The sequence below is a fragment of the Chrysemys picta genome, chromosome 6 (genome assembly GCF_011386835.1).
Source record: "Chrysemys picta bellii isolate R12L10 chromosome 6, ASM1138683v2, whole genome shotgun sequence".
NCBI classification, from domain to species: domain Eukaryota; kingdom Metazoa; phylum Chordata; order Testudines; family Emydidae; genus Chrysemys; species Chrysemys picta.
This window is the reverse complement of record NC_088796.1, coordinates 133,456,833-133,479,563: the sequence shown is the minus strand read 5'-3', so window position 1 is coordinate 133,479,563 and position 22,731 is coordinate 133,456,833. Positions and strand designations below refer to the sequence as shown.

The window sequence follows — 22,731 nt, the reverse complement described above, 5'->3', positions numbered from 1 at the left end:
TCCTATCTTGATTTAAAAATTGTCAGTGATAGAGGATACACCATTGGTAAATTGTTCCACTGGTTAATTATACTAACTGTTAAAAAATTTACACTTTAGTTCCCTTCTGAATTTGTCTAGCTTCCAACTTCCAGCCATTGGATTGTTATACCTTTCTTTGCTAGAATGAAGAGCCCATTATTAAATAGGTTCTTTTTAGAAGGCTGGCAAAGCCTTCTACTACAGCATGGATCTACAGAGGCAAGGTATTCAAAGAACCACAGTTACACACCTGCACACTGTCTCAACTATATGTGTATAATCAGGACTCTCGAACGTTAGAGAGAAGCTATTTGCTAGTATCTGTGGAGGGTTTTTTAGTATATTGCCTTAGCACATCCACACTAAGGGTTCTGCCCTACCTGTAGCACTGCTAGGCAAGCACCTTTGGAGAAGCATTGATGTATGTATCTGTCTCTCATTCCCAGGCTTCACAGCCCAAAAATGCAGTCCATGAGGTCAGAGTGCCGTACTAATGAATCTAGGAGCTATAGTTGCCCATAGTCAACAAGATTCTTGGGCTCTGTCATTCAAACAAAGCCAAATAAAGAAATTTTAGATGATTCTCCATCAAGAATGCTGAATTTTTCATGTAAACACTGAAGTTTGTTGTTGCATCTGCACCACCTTACTCAGATTACAGATGGCCCCTCAAATTTTCTCCAACTCCTGGTAGTTAAAGATGCCACCACAGCCACTGCCTCAGAAAAGCCATGTATAGGTCCCAAAGCCCTGCACCGCATTCATTTGGAAAGTTAGCATCTAATTCCATTGTGATTTACTCCATCCACCTTCCCTTCCTTCCAGAATGTGAGAAGAGCTCCAAAAAGTGTGAATTCTCCTCATTCTTCCAATAGAAGTACAGCTCTCCCGGGCACTTCAAGTGTAAAGGCCTCTAAGACCACTACCCTTAAAAAGGTGTTCACAGAAATGGGCAAGCCACTTCTGGAGACCTAGCACGCGCTCCACGAGGGGATCACTGCTTTCTCCTGGGCTGCTTGAGCCTCAGCATTCAGTGGAGGAAGCGTGCAGAGTAACAACATGGTCGCTCTTCCATATTTGCAACAGCCATTATGAATTGAGACTTCCTTTCTTTGATTATTTTTTTTTTTTATGGTGGGTTCAAGTGGGAGTCTGTACAAAGTCCCATGTATAGCAATGGTTACCAGTTCTGTTTTAATCTTTTTTTTAAAATTTGGTTCTGCTTCGGTCAGATAGGAGTTTTTAACAGCTCATTAAGTCCCTCAAGTTAATCTATCTGCATTTGATCTTAGTCTGTTTTTTCTCTGCAATTCTGTCCTATCTCTGTTTCTTCCGTATCTCTTAGTTCACATTTCCATCTCTTCTCTGGCGCTTCTTCTCCCTACATTCCTGGTTTTCATTGCCCTAAATGCCAGTGTGCGTATTAATAGGGTGGCTCTCTGGGCTAGATAGTCCCCTTCCTGCATAGGGCATCTCTGGGCTTCTGAAAATGAGCCATTCAACAGTCCCACAGGTAGGGCCTCCCCTCCATGTGGCAGCAGTCAGTCTCCAGAGAGGAGCCTCACCAGAGGGCTCCAATCTCTCTAAAAATACATTGCCAAATCCCTCATCAATGGGAGCTTGGTATATTTTAATATTCTTCCCCTGTGGAGGGGCCTAGGGCCTCATACAAAGTGGAGAGGTCATTAATGGACAAATTTCAGAGTCCCTGGAGCTGCCTGGAAATGCTTTGAGGAGGTTTTGAGGCCCCTACTTTGTACATTTGATAGGCCTCCAAAGTGCCCTTGTTGATTTAGTAAAAGTCAGTCCAAGAACAGAGCTAATCTTGAGCAGAGGAGCATATCTCATGCTTGAGTTGGTCCTTATCTCTGCTAAAACTGCCAACGCGAAGGTCAGATCAGTGCTGATTTTGCTGTCATGCAAAATAATGAGCTCTAGGGTCTAAGGCTGGGAAAATCAGTTTTGGAGTAGATTGGATTGTGTTCTGCCCATTACAGGGGCAGAAGAGGAAACTTGCCTTTAAGCACCTCCAAATGCAGTAAGTAGATCCAGTGTTCACTTTGGGAAGGCTGTGTGTCATGCTTTCCTGGTCAGTGCCCCCTGGAAAGGGAAAAGGAGATGTTAAGGGAAATCCGCGCGCGCGCACACACAATAAAATAGCTCATGTTTAAATCCCTGTAGATATCTTCTTAGGACTGTATAAAATGAATAGTTGTTCATTCTTAAAATATTTAGGTTGGTTTACTTACAAACGGTCAATATCTCACTGTGCTTTCCTTTTTTCAAGGTGGAAAAAGTGTGCACTGGTGGGCATACAGATGTACTTCTTTATCCTGCAAAGAAAATGCAACACTTAGTGAAGAGTGGCATAGACCATGAAAGAACATCTCAGAACCTTACTTCTTCAAAAGCAGATCCTTTGTTAAAGCCAGTTATGGAGACCAAATCAGCTTTTCTGAATAGTGACTTCAAACAGAAAGTTGCAGAAATTTTGTTTAAGTATTCCAATGGTCTTTGGGCTAATGCACTTCCCAAGGTGTATGAAGACACATACAAAGTAAAATTTCCTGAGGATGCTCTGAATAATCTTGACTTATTATCTGATATATGTACTGTCAACCAGATAAGTGACAGCCCTAAAAAGGCAATCCTCTACGCTAAACCACAAAAGTACATTGATGAGAATCTGAATGCCACTGATAGTGTCCATATCCATGAAGATCTGAAGATAATGGTTGAGCAAGAGTGCTCTCAGTTAATGGAAAAGACCAAAGAGCAGTGTCCAGAAAATATAATGGTCCCTCCTTTAATCATTCCGGCGGAAGCATCTCCATCTGTATTGGTAGTAGAACTGAACAACACTAATGAAGTTGTTATTAGGCAAGTCTTTATTTCACACTCTTCATTTTTTCTAAAATCCAGAGATCAATCAACTTCCTCACTACTTTGCTCACAAAAAGCTATTTTACGAAAGAAAACAGAACAATAGAAAACTGCACTAACAAACTGTAATAGTTACTAACAATACTAACACATTTAAAATACTATATAAATATTTAGTTTGCTATTGCAAAATTGAACAGAAGTGAGCTCAGTGAAGATTCATTAAACTAATCCCAGCATAAGCTTTAGAGTGAGAAGCAGAAAAGGGCTGAGACTGTTCAGCTGCCATTGGATAGTGGGCTTTTTAAATTGTTGTCCTCCTCCTCCTCCTCCTCCTCCTCCTCCTCCTCATCATCATCATCATCATCATCATCATCATCATTCAGATGTCACCTTTCTATTACATCTGACCTTTAAAACTATGATTTACCCTTTAGCCTAGGAGTATTTGTTCAGATATAAAGGAAAACTGCAGTGTAATATAAACATGAGGACAATGACTATGCACTAAAATTTGCACTTTAATATAGCAATAATCTAATAGTGCTTTGAATTGATTGCATGTTAATTTGTGGCTTAGTCCACTGAGGACCAACATTAAAATAGCTCCACTGCTTTAGAAAGGATTGGTTTCAGAGTAGCAGCCGTGTTAGTCCTTATCCGCAAAAAGAACAGGAATACTTGTGGCACCTTAGAGACTAACAAATTTATTTGAGCATAAGCTTTCGTGGGCTACAGCCCACTTCTTCAGATGCATAGAATGGAACATATATTGAGGAGATATACACATATATTGAGGAGAGCATGAAAAGGTGGCAGTTGTCTTACCAACTCTGAGAGGCCAATTAAGTAAGAGGAAAAAACTTTTGAAGTGATAATCAAGATAGCCCAGTACAGACAGTTTGATAAGAAGTGTGAGAATACTTACATGGGGAGATAGATTCAATGTTTGTAATGGCTCAGCCATTGCCTGTCTCTTTTCAAGCCTAAGTTGATTGTATCTAGTTTGCATATCAGTTGAAGTTCAGCAGTTTCTCGTTGGAGTCTGTTTTTGAAGATTTTCTGTTGCAAACTTGCCACCCTCAGGTCTGTTACTGAGTGACCAGACAGGTTATAGTGTTCTCCAACTGGTTTTTGAATTTTATGATTCCTGATGTCAGATTTGTGTCCATTTGTTCTTTTGCATAGAGACTGTCCGGTTTGGCCAATGTCCATGGCAAAGGGGCATTGCTGGCACATGATGGCATATATCACATTGGTAGATGTGCAGGTGAACAAACCCCTGATGGCATGGCTGATGTTATTAGGTTCTATGATGATGTCACTTGAATAGATAGGTGGAGAGAGTTGGCATCGGGCTTTGTTGCAAGGATAGGTTCCTGGGTCAGTGGTTTTTGTGCAGTGGTGTGTGGTTGCTGGTGAGTATTTGCTTCAGGTTGTGGGGTTGTCTGTAAGCGAGGACAGATCTGTCTTGCAAGATCTGTGAGAGTGAGGGATCATCTTTCAGGATCATCATGCGTCTGACGAAGTGGGTATTCACCCATGAAAGCTTGTGCTCCAATACATCTGTTAGTCTTAAAGGTACCACAGGAGAGACGATTGCTTTTTACAGATCCAGACTAACACGGCTACCCCTCTGATACAGGGTAGGTTGTAGATCTTTGATGATGCGCTGGAGAGGTTTTAGTTGGGGGCTGAAGGTGACAGCTAGTGGTGTTCTGTTATTTTCTTTGTTGGGCCCGTCTTGTAGGAGGTGACTTCTGGGTACTCGTCTGGCTCTGTCAATCTGTTTTTTCACTTCAGCAGGTGGGTGTTGTAGTTTTAAGAATGCTTGATAGAGATCTTGTAGGTGCTTGTCTCTGTCTGAGGAATTGGAGCAAATGTGGTTGTATCTTAGAGCTTGGCTGTAGACAATGGATCGTGTGGTTTGTCCTGGATGGAAGCTGGAGGCATGTAGGTAAGTATAGCGGTCAGTAGGTTTCCGGTATAGGGTGGTATTTATGTGACCATCGCTTATTAGCACAGTAGTGTCCAGGAAATGGACCGCTTGTGTGGATTGATCTAGGCTGAGGTTGATGGTGGGATGGAAATTATTGAAATCATGGTGGAATTCCTCAAGGGCTTCTTTTCCATGGGTCCAGATGATGAAGATGTCATCAGTGTAGTGCAAGTAGAGTAGGGGCGTTGGGGACGAGAGCTAAGGAAGCGTTGTTCTAAATCAGCCATAAAAATGTTGGCATACTATGGGGCCATGCGGGTACCCATAGCAGTGCCACTGACTTGAAGGTATACATTGTCCCCAAATGTGAAATAGTTGTGGGTGAGAACAAAGTCACAAAGTTCAGCCACCAGGTTAGCTGTGACATTATCGGGGATAATGTTCCTGATAGCTTGTAGTCCATCTTTGTGTGGAATATTGGTGTAGAGGCTTCTACATCCATAGTGTCCAGGATGGTGTTTTCTGGAAGATCACCGTTGGATTGTAGTTTCCTCAGGAAGTCAGTGGTGTCTCGAAGATAGCTGGGAGTGCTGGTAGCGTAGGGCCTGAGGAGAGAGTCCACATAGCCAGACAATCCTGATGTTAGGGTGCCAATGCCTGAGATGATGGGGTGTTCAGGATTTCCAGGTTTATGGATCTTGGGTAGCAAATAGAATACCCCTGGTTGGGGTTCTAGGCATGTATCTGTACAGATTTGTTCCTGTGCTGCTTGTTGCTATGTTTACATATATACAGTGGCTGCTTTGTGTCAGGAAATCCTATGTTAGGTTTACTAGTCGTCTTTACGTTGTGATAGAATGTAGAAAACGTAATCACTATGAAATACATATATAGCAGCCACTGTGTTAACTTTTCATCCAAAAAAGTTTAGTTACAAACCGTTGAAAATTACTTTACATAGCACCTCAGGATGAACTGAGCAGATGCTAGGTAGGTTTGTGTATCAACGCTCCTCTCGTGGCTAAGTCAGTTTCTATAGAGTTTAAGCTTACATTTAATAATTTTTTTCCCAGTAATTATCAAAAGCCCCAATCAGGATCTGGGCCCTGTTGTGCTAAGCACTCTACAAATACTTTGGGTGGGGGAAGGACTGTCTCTCAAGAGCTTACTAACCTAAGCTAAGGTATGATGAGCAATAGGAGGAAAGAGGGGTGGGGAGACCAAAGGTAACGGTAATAACATACATTTAAATAACTACATTTATGCATAATTTGGTTCCAAATCCCTTACACATTTTATAAAAATATATAAATCTGATCAATTATACCAATTTCTACTAAATTTCAAACCTAAATTTCTAATCCTTTTAGTTCAGGGGTGGACAAACTACAGCCTGCGGGCCATATCCGGCCCGCGGGACCATCCTGCCCAGCCCCTGAGCTCCTGGCCCAGGAGGCTCGCCCCCAGCCCCTTCCCTACTGTTCCCCCTCCTCTGCAGCCTCAGCTCGCTCGCTCCGCCACTGGCGCAATGCTCTGGGCGGTGGGGCTGTGAGCTCCTCGGGCAGCGCAGCTGCAGAGCCTGGCCTCACCCAGTGCTCTGTGCTGCGTGGTGGTGGCGTTGTTGTCGCCTGCCCGTAGCGCTGCCAGCCACCAGTGCTCCAGGCAGCGCGGTAAGGGGGCAAGGAGCAGGGGGGGTTGGATAGGGGGCCAGGGGTTTGGATAGGGGTCAGGGCAGTCGGGGGGGGGGGAGAATAGGGGGTTGAATGGGGGCAGGGGTCCCGGGGGGGTTGGATAGGGTGGCAGGGGGCAGTAAGTCAGGGGCAGGGGATCCAGGTGCAGTCAGGGGACAGGGATAAGGGTGGTTGGATGGTGCAGGGGTCCCAGGGTGGCCATCAGGAATGAGAGGAGGGGTTGGATGGGGCAAGGGTCTTGGGGGGGCGCGTCAGGGAACAGGGTTGGTTGGATGGGGCAGGAGTCTGGGGGGGGGGCACAACCCCCTCCCCTAACCGGCCCTCCATACAATTTCCAAAACCTGATGTGGCCCTCAGGCCAAAATTTTTGCCCGCCCCTGTTTTAGTTAGAGAAAATTAAGTGCCTCAAAACAGTGGTGTTGGTCTGTAGAAAGATGGAAACTGATCTAAATAGAATTTTGACTCTGAAGCCTACTGATAATTAAACCATTATGCTGATAGAATTATCAGAAACAGCCATCTACTTTGGGTTTATGGGCAAAATGTGACTAGAGGACCAACTCTTTTTTTTTTTTTTCTTTCTTTCTTAGTCTGAGCCTTAACACCATTCACATGTATTGTCCTTTACCTCAAACAAGTCCTACTCTGTTTTATTTTCAAGTGCTACAATTGCAGGGGGCTGGTCGTAATTTTATCTCTAACTTGGCTCTAAAAACCGTAAACTAGTTTGTGCCAAAACTTTTAGCCAAGATGGTATACCAGACTCTCTCTGAATGGAAAAATCATTGATCAAAATAAAGGAAAGGCCACTTGAGTTTGTGACTGAGCCAAGGTTATTAAAAAATGGCAATACACTTACTACACAAGGGGGAATTGAAAATATAGAGAGCCTCTGGAAGAGTTCAGTTATATTCAGATAAATTAATTTAAAAAACAAATATAGTAGTAAATCTGAACTGGTGGCAGCAACTGTGGGATGATTTTTTGAGGGGAAAATGGCTAGTGTAAGCAAAGAGTTGGTCTTGTATGCTAGAACGTTAATCGACCAATGCAGATTGCATGCTTTGCATCAATAAGGGGGGTGCACAGAGCCTGTCTTTCTCCCCACAGCTTTGTGTTCTGTCAGATCTGGAACCATGCTCAACACTTTTTATTTTTCAGTCTTTAATTTTGACAACATTCATTTACTGTACACTTAGTGTGTCACTTATGCTTTTAGCTGTTTGAGATTAACTTTTCAAGGTGGATCGGTTCTGACATGAAGAATTACCTTTTGGGAACTGCTCACATTTAAAAAGTCTGCTCTGTATGTACTGGGTCTAGGGTGGGGTTTTTCCTCCAGAGAGAGTTGTGCCATTTTGTCACTTTGTCAATGCCATTGGGTTTAAACAGTTTCAGCAGGCATTTCATACTTAGCATCATGCATTTTGGCTCCATCCATTTCACACTTCAACATGGGTGTCAGATTTGCTGCATCAGCTCAGGTCAATGATCCCTTTTCTTAGGTTCCTTCTATGAAGTCAGCATGGGAAGAGCAAGGGAAAATTCCTCCTCAACAAGGAGCAGTACAAACACTTCAGTGTTTGAGAGGATTAGGAAGATTTCAACACTGCTTAATCACTGCTTCTTTGAACACAGGCTTTCCAAGACATCAGAATAATGCATTCTGAGATTGACACCATTTCTGCTGGTCACACACACAGACATCCACACCAACTACTTACTCCTCTTCTCGATAAGGACTGCTTGATGACCCTGATTATCAATGTGGTTTCTGCATTCAAAATTTGAAGTCATTGCCTTTGATTATATGCCCTGTATCCTCTGTCAAGTTTTTCTGGGGTGTAGGCTCCTCCATCACATATCTGTTCTAGTTCTTAAAAGTTACATTTCTAGTACAAAAACAACAAAGAGTCTGGTGGCACCTTAAAGACTAACAGATTTATTTGGGCATAAGCTTTCGTGAGTAAAAACCTCACTTCTTCGGATGGATTTCTAGTACAGCTTAAGTAGCCCTGCATATTCCCAACCTGAAGCAGAAATCTCTATAGCTAATCTTATTCCATTGCCTGTACATACTGCAGCGCCTCCCCGAAGGCTCAGGTTGTGACTGAGCAGTTCATTCCCCTGTCAGTTGAACTTGCCTGTGGTTTGTCAGAGGAACGTTCCTTATGTCTGACCCAGAGGAGATGGAGGAGAAGGTTGTGTTATACTCTACTTAAGTGATGACTGTTTTGCTTCTGATCTCAGATGTAAGTGACCTCCATTCCAAAATTGGCTTCATTAGAGTATGTGGTGTGTATTAAACTTAAGGTATTGTTGAAGTGGGAATTCAGTTGTACAGGATGATCTCAATACATTTCAAATCCTATTTGAGCTGACCAGAGTTCTGTTCCAGTTGCTGTTAGGTGTTGCTAAGGCTGCTTGTTCTGGATGAATTCAATATCTATTTTAGTAGCTCTTTTAGATTTAAGATTACATAGCCACTGTAATAATCATGAGATTCAGTAAAAAAACAACAAGGAGTACTTGTGGCACCTTAGAGACTAACATTTATTTGGGCATAAGCTTTTGTGGGCTAAAACCCACTTCATCAGATGCATGGAGTGGAATATACAGTAGGAAGATATATATACACAGTACATATGGGAAAAGATGAGTTGCCTTACCAAGTGTGGGGGGTCAGTTCTAACGAGACAATTCAATTAAAGTGGGCTGTTATCAACAGGAGGAAAAATCACTTTTGTAGTGGTAATCAGGGTGGCTCATTTCAAACAGTTGACAAGAAGGTGTGAGTAACAGTAGGGGGAAATTAGTTTTTGTAGTGACCCATCCACTCCCAGTCTTTATTACATACTATTCAATGGATGTAGATGCCTCTACACCAACATTCCACACAAAGATGGACTACAAACAGTCAGGAACAGTATCCCCAATAATGTCACAGCAAACCTGGTGGCTGAACTTTGTGACTTTGTCCCCAAATGTGAAATAGTTGTGGGTGAGCACAATGTATACCTTCAAGTCAGTGGCACTGCTATGGGTACCCACATGGCTCCACAGTATGCCAACATTTTTATGGCTTAGCATTTTTCCCCTACTGTTACTCACACCTTCTTGTCAACTGTTGGAAATAGGCCATCCTGATTATCACTACAAAAGTTTTTTTTTTTTTTTTCCCTCCTGCTGATGATAGCCCACCTTAATCTGTCTGGGGATTGGTCCTGCTTTGAGCAGGGGGTTGGACTAGATGACTTCCTGAGGTCCCTTCCAACCCTGATATTCTATGATTTGTCTCGTTATATATAGTTGGTATAGGCAAAGCTATATATGGCAACACCCATTTTGGTGTGTGTGTGTGTGTGTGTGTGTATATGTATATGTGTGTGTGTGTGTGTGTGTGTGTATATATGTATATAAATCTTCCTACTGTATTTTCCACTGCATGCAGCCGATGGAATGGGTTTTAGCCCACAAAAGCTTATTCCGAAATAAATGTTAGTCTCTAAGGTGCCACAAGTACTCCTCATTGTTTTTGCTGATACAGACTAACATGGCTACCACTCAGACTTAAAAGTGGCAATTCTTCAACAAAAAACTTCAAAAAGTAAGTTATTTACTTATTCCCATAATACAAGAACTAGGGGTCACCAAATGAAATTAATAGGCAGCAGGTTCAAAACAAATAAAAGGAAGTTCATCTTCACGGAGCGCACAGTCAACTTGTGGAACTCCTTACCTGAGGAGGTCGTGAAGGCTAGGACTATAACAGCGTTTAAAAGAGAACTGGATAAATTCATGGTGGTTAAGTCCATTAATGGCTATTAGCCGGGGTGGGTAAGGAATGGTGTCCCTAGCCTCTGTTTGTCAGAGGGTGGAGATGGATGGTAGGAGAGAGATCTCTTATGTTCTAAAAACAGACTCAAACAAGAAACTGCAGAACTGGAATTAATTTGTAAGCTGTACACCATCAAATTAGGTCCCTTCCAACACTGATATTCTATGAATGTGCCCTTGTTGCCAAGAAGGCTAACAGCATTTTGAGCTGTATAAGTAGGAGCATTGCCAGCAGATTGAGGGACGTGATCATTCCCCTCTATTCGGCATTGGTGAGGCCTCCTCTGGAATACTGTGTCCAGTTTTGGGCCCCACGCTACAAGAAGGATGTGGAAAAATTGGGAAGAGTCCAGCAGAGGGGAACAAAAATGATTAGGGGGCTGGAGCACATGACTTATGAGGAGAGGCTGAGGGAACTGGGATTGTTTAGTCCGCAGAAGAGAAGAATGAGGGGGGATTTGATAGCTGCTTTCAACTACCTGAAAGGGGGTTCCAAAGAGGATGGATCTAGACTGTTGTCAGTGGTACCAGATGACAGAACAAGGAATAATGGTCTCAAGTTGCAGTGGGGGAGGTTTAGGTTGGATATTAGGAAAAACTTTTTCACTAGGAGGGTGATAAAGCAATGGAATGGGTTCCCTAGGGAGGTGGTGGAATCTCCTTCCTTAGAGGTTTTTAAGGTCAGGCTTGACAAAGCTCTGGCTGGAATGATTTAGTTGGGGATTGGTCCTGCTTTGAGCAGTGGGTTGGACTAGATGACCTCCTGAGGTCCCTTCCAACCCTGATAGTCTATGACTAGGGAAGCTAGTGAGATGGTGTTGGCTGCAATGCTATCAATGTGATCAGATTCCTCTTTTATTTGCTTGGACCATGACTGTGTCTCTGCTGTTCCTTTGTTTAGTTTAGATTGGTGCTTGGACGATACCCTGCTGTCTGAGATTTAACCAGGGTAGAATAGAAGTTGAAGCAGTTGGATGGGGATTTTAAGATATTCAGATTTGCATTGTTAGAAATAGTCCTAGCGAGCATGATTTAGTGGGTAGAATGCAAGTGAGGTGGTTAAAGTGCTTGATAAACTTCATCATGGGGATATTGCCGCCATAGTTAGGTTGGTATATGCTTATATTTACAGGTATAGATCCTACAATATAGATACGTGTATGTGATTTAACTCTTTCTAGCAGGATAGTTAGTAACTTTTTTGTTGTTTTCCCTTAAGAAAAAACTCACTCATTGAAGCTAAAGCCTCCTGATCACTCAAGTTGATTCTCTTTATTTATATAATATGGATAGATTCTATTAATTTACTATTTTGGAAGGAACACAGTGGGGGTGCACTTCTATAGTGAACATTTAAAAAACGGAGCTGCATTTTCAGTTTTAAAATGAAGTGAATTTCATGTTTGAAATGAACTATAGCTAAAAATGCAATAATTCCTGTCGTCATGGCTTGATGTATAATGGGCTCTCTTTACAAAGGTGAATTACATTGAATACAAAGCAAATACTTTGTAACGTGTAACATGTAGTTGGACACCCTAGCATATGGTGGAGTGTTGTGATTCTGCAGTCTAAGTAAATGTTATGTAAAGATAGCTTTAAAAGAATCAGGAAAAGGAAATCTCTCTCCTGGTATAAACTTAATTTGATACTTCACCAGCTTTGAGAAAACAAAATCATTTAATACCCTGTTAACAGGATATTTGAATATTGCCAGAAACTAGTTAAGCAAGAATGTCCTGAGTGATCATATGGCATAATTTTAAATAGTTTAGTTTTTAAATGAAATTTGGCACTCTTCCACCCTTGGTTTGGGTTTATATAACCTTTGCCTTTGTAGCTGGGCTGCTGCAGCAGTCTATCTACTAGACTGCAGCTCTGCATTTTACCACTGACAAGTGAAAGGAAGCAGTGTGACAGCTGATGCACAGTAACAGCTGGATTAGCACATGAATGATGATGAGTAAAGGATTAGAGTTAACCACAGTTAAAGAAAATAACTTCACTTTTTTCACAAGTCACAGCCAAGGGAAATGGATGGAGGGGCAATAGGGGAGATCGGAATCTGACAGTTGAAGAATGGATTGTTCTGGGAACAAATTGTCTAGGGATGAACGAGGACAGCAGCCTACTATTAGGGATCAAGTCTGGAGATCCAGGAGAGAGACTGCAGCAGATGGTCTGGCAAGTTTGATGCCTAAAGTTGCTCTAGTTCCCCTGAGGTTCGTGTGGGGAAAATTTCCTTTGCACAAAGTTTAACTTTGGTGAAATCACACTGATGGTAACTAATATTTCCATGAATGTGGAGGATCACAATCCCTTAAAGTTTCAAAGATAAGTTCCAATTTCCTGGTTGCATCATATCTGACTTCAGACACCACTCAGCTTATAAAATGAAATATACCTTCACTACCAGAAGTGCTAGGGACTTTCACTGAAAAAGTTCAGGTTCTAAAGAGTACTGTAAAATCCCTTACGGTATTGGACTGATCCACTAGCAATTTTCTTTTTGGATATTTACAATCTAATCCAATTTGTGTCGCAAACAGTTATATTGGGTCTCTCATTAGACCCTTACCTGGCTTCAGATAGTACTACTAAATTCTTTGCTTCTCCAGGAACTATAACTGTTTCTGTATCCTCATTTTTGGAGAGGGAAAGTTCAGATACCGATGTGACTAAAAATCTACATGTATGCTTTTCTGTTTGTTTTCCATCTGCTCAACTTTTCTGTTGCTGTACTTACCCCTTTGGTGGATTTGTTTCCCCTGACATACTGTAGGTACGTGGGCAAAGACTATTCTGCTGCTCAAGAACTAATGGAAGATGAGATGAAAGAATATTATAATCAGAATCCCACAGTATTGCTAATGCAGTCTGTAAGCATTGGACAACTTGTCGCTGTACATGCTGAGGAAGATGCCTGGTTGCGTGCTCAGATAATTTCAGTGGAAGACAATAGAATAAAGGCAAGCAACTCTTCCATTCTGACACTTTGTGAAAAAGAATTAGTGTAAATAATAATACAGGTAATATCTGTGCGTTTATCACAGCAGAATCACTCTGCAGTACTCAGCAACAAATTGCTTTTGCTCTTCATTATATGAAAACAGTGTGGTTTTTAAAATAATTACAGCATTGCAGCTAAAGTAAATGGTCTGTTGCATTTTTCCTGATTTTTATTTTAGGCTTTTCTGTGTTCATTGGTATCTCTAATACACTAATGTATCCTGTGCATCATTATGAAACTTGGAAGTAGTATCTCCATCTTCCTGATATAGAATGTAAATGCCAATAGATAACTAGAATGCTGCTCTCCTGAGTCCAGTCCTAGTGCAGTTACCATAAGTCTATCCTTACTGTGTTTTTTGCAGCTTAACACTAGTGCTTAAGCTCACTTACACTGACTGGGTATTCCTGCTATTATACTCAGCGTGCTGGTTAATAAAATACCTTGAACAAAATTATTGAACTCTTCACACTGCTGCAGTTTCGCTTCTTGTTCTTTGTTCTCTAGAGTCACAGTTGTATTTTTGGTGGCTCTACTTTTAGAGAATTAGAACATGACTGAACTGGAAGAGTTTTTAAGAAAAATTTCAAGCCTTTGTGTCTAGTGTCACTATGTAGTTATACTAACCTTAAATTGTAGGTTTTTATTTTTTGCAGTCTCTACTTCCCTAGTCAGCATGACATACTTCCACTAAGATCTGCTAAACACATTTCTAATACTACTCCACTTCACAAATTAGTTTAGTGGAGACACACAGTTTTAAGTACCTGTTCCAAAACTGTGTGATTTCTCATTCAGCTGGGAAATCATGAGATGAGGGAATCTGTCCAGTATTCGAAGGCTTTAGTGTTAGCTGCAGAAAAACTGCAAGGACAATAGTAGCTAATGTACCTCTGATTTCTCTCCAGATTACAGTTAACTGCACTGGCTTGCACAGTAGGAAGGCCAATGGTGCATTGCAAGAACAGCCTGCTTTCTGAAGTATCACTTCCAGATTTCTTGTTGAAGTCTGGCTTTCTGGAGTGTCTGGCTTGCACATCAGATTTTCAGAAAGGCTTCTAAATCGCTGTCCATGAGCCTGGTGATCTTCAAGAAGTTAGCATGGTGCAGTGTGTAGTTCAGAAAAACAAGAGACCATCTGTATAAGCTGCTACGAAGCATCACTATAGCTTCTTCTGTTCCAACCACCATCAGCCATTTTCTCCCACTGACTAAGTAATTTACTTATCGAGATGATATGAAGTCTGCAGTATTCTCAAACCATGTAATTATCAGAAATGAGACTCAAAAAGGTTCCATTCTCATAAAAACAAAAGGGAAATACCTAGAACTGCATTGAAATACTATTAAAGGGTCTGGCCTAAACCCACAAAAGCAAAAAAAAATCAGAATTACCACTTTACTGCCATCTTCTGTACCATTCTGAGGCAATATGTACTAGAAAGCACTATCATTTTGTACCCTTCGAAGTGCTGATGTTCCAAGGAACAGCTAACACTGATCTTGCAGTGATTTCAGGAAAGAGAAAAAGGGTGTGGAGCACTTTTTCTAAACTTTTTTTTTATTGACATTAAGTTAGTTTGAAGAATTTTCATATAATGGTATTGCAAATTATATACCATGTTAATGAGAAACAGATTTTTGTTAACATCTGGCTATATAAAAATGTGGTTACTAAATAATAAGTCCACCAAGTTTGTGTTTTCTGGATAAATCATTAAAATAGTACTAACATACTTGTAATATGAAAAATAAATGTTTCTCCTTTTCTTTCAATTATTAGGTATGCTATGTTGATTATGGCTTCAGTGAGATTATTGAAAACAACAAAGTGTACAAACTAGGTAGACGCTTCTATTCGCTTCCATTCCAAGCTGCAAAATGTAAACTAGCAGGTAAAAGGAACTTTTTTGAGAGAGTTATTAAATATCTAGTACCATAATTTTGCCTGTAACTTAACAGAGGTTGGGGCAGGAAAAGAGCTCTTACCCCAAAAACCTTACTGCCTACTTCAGAGAAACCTGGGAAATGAAGGTAAGGAATAGGGAGGAATGGAGTTAAAATAAAAACATTAATTTGATCTGTTATTTTGGCTAGATTATTAAAGCTGAGTCTGTTTTCAAAAGGCTTTTGTTTTACCAGAAGAAAATAAATTATTTTCTTGATTCTAGAGGGATCTTGAATGTATATTTCATGGTCAAAGCTTGATTTAAGACTAGAAAGAGATCAGTTGAAGTTTCTCTGGTTTTCTTAGTATTTATTTTATTTTTTAATGGAGAAAGCTAGTTACTCTCATCCTCCCTCCCTCCTTCATTCCTTTTATTACACTTGCTTGTTGCATCTTATTTATGTTGCTGGGCAGGTCTTCCATACCCTCAAAGTTTGGAGCCCCATTATACAAGGCACTGTATAGACACATGGTATGAGTCCCTGTCCCAAAGAGCTTACAGCCTAAGTAGACAACACAGACAAAAATAGGAGGAGAGAAAGGAAGGCAGCATTGCTCCATTTTACATATGGGGAGCGGAGGCGCAGAGAGACTAAGGGTCAGACTTACAAAGGTATTTAATCTCCTAAAGATGCAGATAGACACCCAATAGGACTTACAAAAACCCCTAAGCAGGTTAAATACCTATGTCCCTGTAATACTTTCTTGGTATATCCAGAATTGTAAATCACCCTGTTACCCTTCTGCCTCAGCATAAAAGGAATCTGCTGGTGCTAAACTGAGTTACAACTCCTTCCCACTCCAGTTTTGGTAGCCAGACCCACAGATTTCTGTTCTAACTTTGCCTCGTAGGTTAACCCTTTGTGTTCTTTAGTTCCTGAGCCCTCCAGAAGTGTCTCCCTGCAGTATCCATTCCGTTACTGGACGCTCACAGAAATTACCAAGTCTGCTCGAGAGTGTGTGTGTGTGTGTACACGCACACCACTTGTTTGATTTAACTGGGAATTCACACTCTGTTTAATGTAACAGCACTGATATGTTTATAATAAAACAAAAGTTTATTAACCAAAAACTTGATTTAAGTGATACCACGCAAGAATAGTAGACCGAAATGGTTACAAATAAAACAAAAGGCTAACAACATGCTTCTAAGTGACTAAAATTTAACTTGTTTGCAGTTTTGTTGTAGCTATTTCGGTCCCAGGATATTAGAGACAGGATGGGTGAGGTAGTATCTTTTATTGTACCAATTTCTTTTGATGAAAGAGACAAACTTTCGAGATTACTTTGAAGAGCTCTGTATAAGGTCAAAAGCTTGTTTATTTCATCAATAGAAATTGGTACAATAAAATACATTACCTCACCCAACCTCTCTCTAAAACTTAATGGGTTATAGCCTTGACTAAAGTAAGCGTCTTACCTCAAGCAGCCTTTCAGCATCACCCACCCATGTGGCAGGGTTTCCACTGTTTAGAGATACAAAGAGAACTCGCTCCTTTGTCCCCCTAGTGATGGATAACAAGATGCCATTTTGCTTCTCCTTACATTCCCCAAAGTTCCATTGTCTTTATTTCAAGAGTCAGGATAACCCCCTCAGGTGAGACTCTGGTGTGTTGACACCATGCTGTTTCCTCATCCTTCTGGTAATTGGTGTTTACCTCAGAGGCAAATGAACTGCCCATTGTCTCTGGCATCACCATACTTAATTTATATTAGAGACAGATTGATAACTCTTGTCTGGATATATGCATCCGAAGAAGTGGGCTGTAGTCCACGAAAGCTTATGCTCTAATAAATTTGTTAGTCTCTAAGGTGCCACAAGTACTCCTGTTCTTTTTGCGGATACAGACTAACACGGCTGCTACTCTGAATCTTGTCTGGAAGAAACCCTGTTTTTCCCTTTGTTTGGGTCAGTGTTAATACATACATTTGACAGTGATATTAATGACCGGTGTGTCACGGGCTTTCATTTGATATCTCATACAACATTATTTAGAGATAGTTATGACAGCAGCATGTAAGGTGTAGTGAGTTTGTCAGGCTTCATAGGAATTGCTGTTACATGGCAGTGAACCCATTGCCAGTGGGCACTGAGCAGCTGTTAGGATCACAATCCCATTGACTTAAATGGGAGTTTAGACCCTCTTGTAAATCTTACTAGGCATTAGGTCTGGCCAGAAAACAAGGTCTTAGAGTGCTTGTGTATGTCGGTTACACCGTGTGTCTGTGTGTGCATCCCATACACCAGTGTTGGGGAGTTTTCTCTAGTGGTACCTGTAGGGGTGGTTCCTCCTGCAGGTGAACTCCTTGAACTTGGAAGACTTTCCCTCAGTTCCTTCTTACCATCTGTGGTCGCTAGTTGAAACCTTTTGTGTTCCCTATGAATAAACAGCCTGGTTCTTCTTTGAGCATATGTCCCCGTGCATGCTTCACTGCACTATGTGCATGCATTTGTGAGTTCTCAACCAGAGACTGCAGACTAGTATTTGTGGGCCCACACCTGCGCAAAACAGTGTATCGTGCTCTGAATGAGGGCATATAGGGAGGCATGAGCCTGCCGCCGCTCAGTGCCTTCTGTACAGCCTGCAGCTCAAGACAGAGTTTTACTTATTGCTGTTTGGCTTCCTGCCTTAACTTGTGTATTTTGTTTTTACTGTTTTTGTCGCTTTTCTTTTAATTCTGTTTCATTATACCTTTCTTCCACTTTATTTTCTGTTGGTCAAGAAGAAGAGGGGGGGCTCTTCCCCTTCTTGTTGTGTTAACAATTCTACTCCATCACAAGATTAAGTCCAAAACCCCAGGGTTTAAGACCTATGAAACTTGCCACTGGTCCTTTCCCCACAGCAATGGACACTCTAGCCGCCTGTTGTGTTTGGGGGGACTCCCACAACCCTGCTAACATTTGACTGGGTTTTAAGGTCCGATCCAAGGAAGACAGGGAGAGTAAAATGAAGCTCATACTAATGGAGCATGCCTTGGCTCCTGAAGGGTTCACTTCTCTCCCCTATACATCGGCCTCTACATCACAGACTGTTGCAGCTTTGTCTGCAGCTCTGAACAATAAGACCTCAAAAGGGAGAGGCATTCTTCTCCCAGCAGGGAAACTAAGGCTAGGTCTATACTACCCGCCTGAATCGGCGGGTAGAAATCGACCTCTCGGGGATAGATTTATCGCGTTCCGTCGGGACGCAACAATCGATCCCCGAATCGGCGCTCTTACTCCACCAGCGGAGGTGGTAGTAAGCGCCGCCGACAGAAAGCCGCAGAAGTCGATTTTGCCGCCGTCCTCACAACCGGGTAAGTCGGCTGCGATACGTCGAATTCAGCTACGCTATTCACGTAGCTGAATTTGCGTATCTTAAATCGACTCCCCCCTGTAGTGTAGATGTACCCAGAGAAGAGGGGCAGATCACCACATGAGACCTCATATCCCTCTAAGGGTACAGCAGAGGCTCCTACTGAGTCCAGCACCAGGGAAGAAGCCTCTCTTGAATGTGTCTACCACAAGAGCAACTACTGAGGCAGCACCATCCGCTCCCTTGTGAAATAGCAAGACACATTGGGCTATCATTCACATCCCAACACCGGTATCTCTCAGTACCTCTGAAAGGGGACAGGACACTACGACCATCCTGGTATTGCAACAGCCCCCATCTCACTACCCAGTACCAACTCTAGCTTAGGTGAAGGATATCAGAGCCCTCCGCCTCTTTCCAGGTCCTTTCTTCAGAGGAGATTTTCTCTGAGCCTGAATTGTCAATTGTAGAAGGATCTAAAAGCGTCATCTCCATGGTACTGCCACAAAAGTAACATGTTGGGACTGGTTACACCTCCACTCTTTGGTACCTATTTAGCATATCATGCTTTCCCCCTCACTTAATTCAGGGGAGGACTCCTCAGACTCAGATCTCTGTACAAGGATCTTTCCCGGTACCCTAGTACTCTACGCCTATGAGCCCCTGGCATGAAGACGAGCATGAGGAACCTACCAGACATTGTAGGCCCAGAGACTATGAATATCATTGGGGTCCCTCTCCTTATCCACCTCCCCAATGGGGCCATTACAGTGACCAACTTCATTGGATACCTAGGAGAAAGCACCAATACCCATCTGTTTCTACAGAACATCCTCTAGTACAGCACACCTTGGTTCTGCACATCTCTCTGGTACCAGAAGATGTATAAGAGGAATAGGAGTCTCGGCCAGAGGAGATCTCATCTCCATCTGGAAAGTCCATCTTAACCTCTGGATGAGGCAGTAATGCCACCCCCTCCCTCCTGTGCAAACGATTTCAAGACCTTCAAGGAACTTATGGTGGAAGCGACCTATGAGAGTAACTGTGGAACTCGATATAGGTCCTCGCCATCAGATAAGGAATTTAAAAGGTGGGACTTGATGGGAAGGCAGAACTATTGATCAGCCACTTTCCAATTTCGCATTGCAGTCTACCAGGCCTTGATGGCAAAATATGATGTCAATACATACTCCACGTTTACACATTTTATTGAGCATTTGCCACAAAACCAAAAAGATCAATTTCTGTCTATCATAACTTATTATTAAAGGACAATTGATTGTGAAATCTTCTCTGCAAGCCACTTTAGATGCTGATGATACAGCTTCCAGATGCATGGCTGTGGCAGTGGTCATGAGAAGAGCATCCTGGTACCAATCCTCAGGACTTCCAGGAGAAGTTCAAAACATGATGGAAGACTTCCCATCAAAGGGCCTAAGCTCTTCAGTGAGCAAACGGGATTCTCTCTCCCCATGCTCAAGGACTCACCCCGACGCCCAGGGCAACATTGCAGTCACTGGGGATTGATGTGCCTGGAACAAAAAAACAATTCAGTAGATCTCAAAACACTCAGAGATTGAGACTATTCCTTTACCATCAGCATACTTTTCCGACGGGTATGTCTACACTTACCTCCGGAGCAATCGATCCAGCAGGGGTCAATTTATCGTGTCTAGTGAAGATGCGATAAATCGACTGCCGAGCGCTCTCCCGTCGACTCCAGTACTCCACCGGAGAGAGAAGCGTAGGCAGACTCAACGGGGGAGTGTCAGGAGTCAAGCTACCGCAGTGAAGACACCACGGTAAGTAGATCTAAGTACGTCAACTTCAGCTATGTGAATAACGTAGCTGAAGTTGCGTAACTTAGACCGATTTTCCTCCCCCTCCCTCCATCCCCCAGTGTAGACCAGGCCTAAGACTCAGATCCTTTCAGAAGAAAGACCATCGGGCCTCCAAGCCCTTCTTCTATCCAGTCAGCTCCTTCCTCTGAGACACTTTTGACACCTTAGTCATGGGCATAGAGTTCAGTATGCCTTTTCCCTGGACTAACGGTTGTGCAACTACCCCTCCTCTGGAAACTGACTATCCTGTTGCCTACCTGCTTGGGGGTACCTTACCTCAGACAAGTGGATAATGGAGGTAGTCAAAGTGATTATTATGTACAATTCCATTCTATTCCTCCTTCCCATCCTACCCCCGTCCCTCTTCAGGGATCTCTCTGACAAGGAACTCTTAAAGCAAGAGATCCACTTTTCCTTCTGGGAGCTATAGAACCAGTCCCCCCCCCCCCCATCAGAGTTCACCAAAAGAGGGTTCTATTCCAATTACTTCCTGGTTCCCAAGAAAAGTGCAGGGCGGAGACCGATCCTCAACCTCAGGAACTTGAACTATGTCCTAGCACAGCATTTCAGAGTGGTGACACTAGCCACCGTGTTTCCATCCTTAGATCCAGGAGACTGGTTCATTGTGCTCAACCTTCAGGATGCCTATTTCTGTTGTCCTCCACCCTTCACACAAGCATTTCCCACGTTTTGTGATTGGGGCAGATTACTATCAATATTGATTTCTCCCCTTCAGACTCTCCACATCCCTGCGGGTGTTCACAAAGATTCTTGCAGTAGTAGCCCCTTGTCTACGTCAGTGGGGAATATCCGTGTTCCCATATCTGGATGTCTGGCTTCTCCAGGGCCAGTCACCTCAAGAGGCAAGAAGCAAAAAGGGCATTAATGTTATTTCAATATTTGGGACTCGCATCAACCACGAAAATCCATACTGTCTCAGGTTCAGAGAACAGACTCTATCGGTGCTACTCTACTCCACAACAGCAAGAGCCTATCTACCCAAGCAGAGACTCTCCACCCTGTACAACCTAATCTCAGCATAACAGTGCAACCTGCAAACAGGTGAGGACCTGCCTAAAAGTCTTGGGCCACGTGACTCCTTGTGCGGACACAGATGAGAACAGTGTATACCCCCAAAAAACACAGCCTCTCCAAAAGCATCACAGTGCCTCAGCAGGTGTTGGACTCTTACCTAGTGAAAAGATCCAGAGAAGGTCTGTGTTGGAACCCCATTCTTGCATTCAGCGCCTTGGAAAACCCTTGCAATGGATGGGCATCTGTTGGGATGGGGAACTCATCTAATGGGGGAGACAGCACAATCACATGGTCAGCATAGGAATCTGTGCTCCATATCTATATCTTGGAGCTATAAGCAGTGTGATAGGCTTGCCAACACTTCCTTTGTGTCATATGAGGTCTGTCAGTTAGAGTAATGCTAGATAACAGGACAGCAGTGTACCATATCAGAAGACAACGTGGAGCAAGGACCTAGTCCTTATGCAAAGTCACTAAGGCTGTGGAACAGGCTCATCACCCATCAGGTAGAAATATCATCAGTCTATCGACCAGAATACAACTGCAGACTCCCTGAACAGACACTTCTGGCAGCATCATGAATGGGAGCTCAAAGACCATCTTCTGCAGCATCTGACAGTACTGGGGTAGACCTCTTTTCCACCCTGAACTGTACAAAAATGTCACCTATTCTTCTCCAAGGGAGGTCATGGTCATGACTTTCTAGGGGATACCCTAGTAACACCATGGCATAGGTCCCTTCTTTACTCCTAGCCTCCTATTTCATTAATTCTCAAGACCCTTCTCAAATTGCATCGAGAAGGGAGCAAGAGTGATCATCCTAGCACCCGCTTGGCCGAGTGGCATTCAAACCTCATCTACCTCTGAGATAACACTCCTCAAACTTCTGATCACAAAGGATCTGTTAACACAACTCAGGGACCCTTGTTTATTACAACCCTTCCTCCTTGAATATGAGAGCATGGTTCCTCAATGACTCTCAAGCATGGAGTTAACCTATTTGAATAACGTTCATTCAGTTTTCTTATCCAGTAGAAAACCCAGTCTGTACTCACAAGACTTGCCTCCAAAAGTGGATGCTTTTCCTGTCCTGGTGCTCCCTCCTATCTTCTCAAGCACCAGAAGGTATGCTTTCCAAGATCCTGGATTGCCAGCTAGAGAGACTGTTTCTTTGACGATAGGCACAGTATCAGAGTACATGGTCATTAACATAGCCTTTCACTCACCCAT

At 42.6% G+C, this 22,731-nt stretch overlaps 1 protein-coding gene across 9 annotated transcripts in view; it reads left to right on the top strand.

The window, feature by feature from the left end:
• The window catches only part of TDRD7 (tudor domain containing 7), a 129,043-nt gene that overhangs the window by 70,916 nt on the left and 35,396 nt on the right, over positions 1-22,731 (top strand). For all 9 annotated transcript variants that reach the window (XM_065549917.1, XM_065549924.1, XM_065549920.1 and 6 more), the window contains exons 7-9: positions 2,309-2,901; positions 13,154-13,340; positions 15,165-15,276. In XM_065549917.1, the coding sequence (XP_065405989.1) occupies positions 2,309-2,901; positions 13,154-13,340; positions 15,165-15,276 (892 nt within the window). The remainder of the gene's footprint in view (positions 1-2,308; positions 2,902-13,153; positions 13,341-15,164; positions 15,277-22,731) is intronic.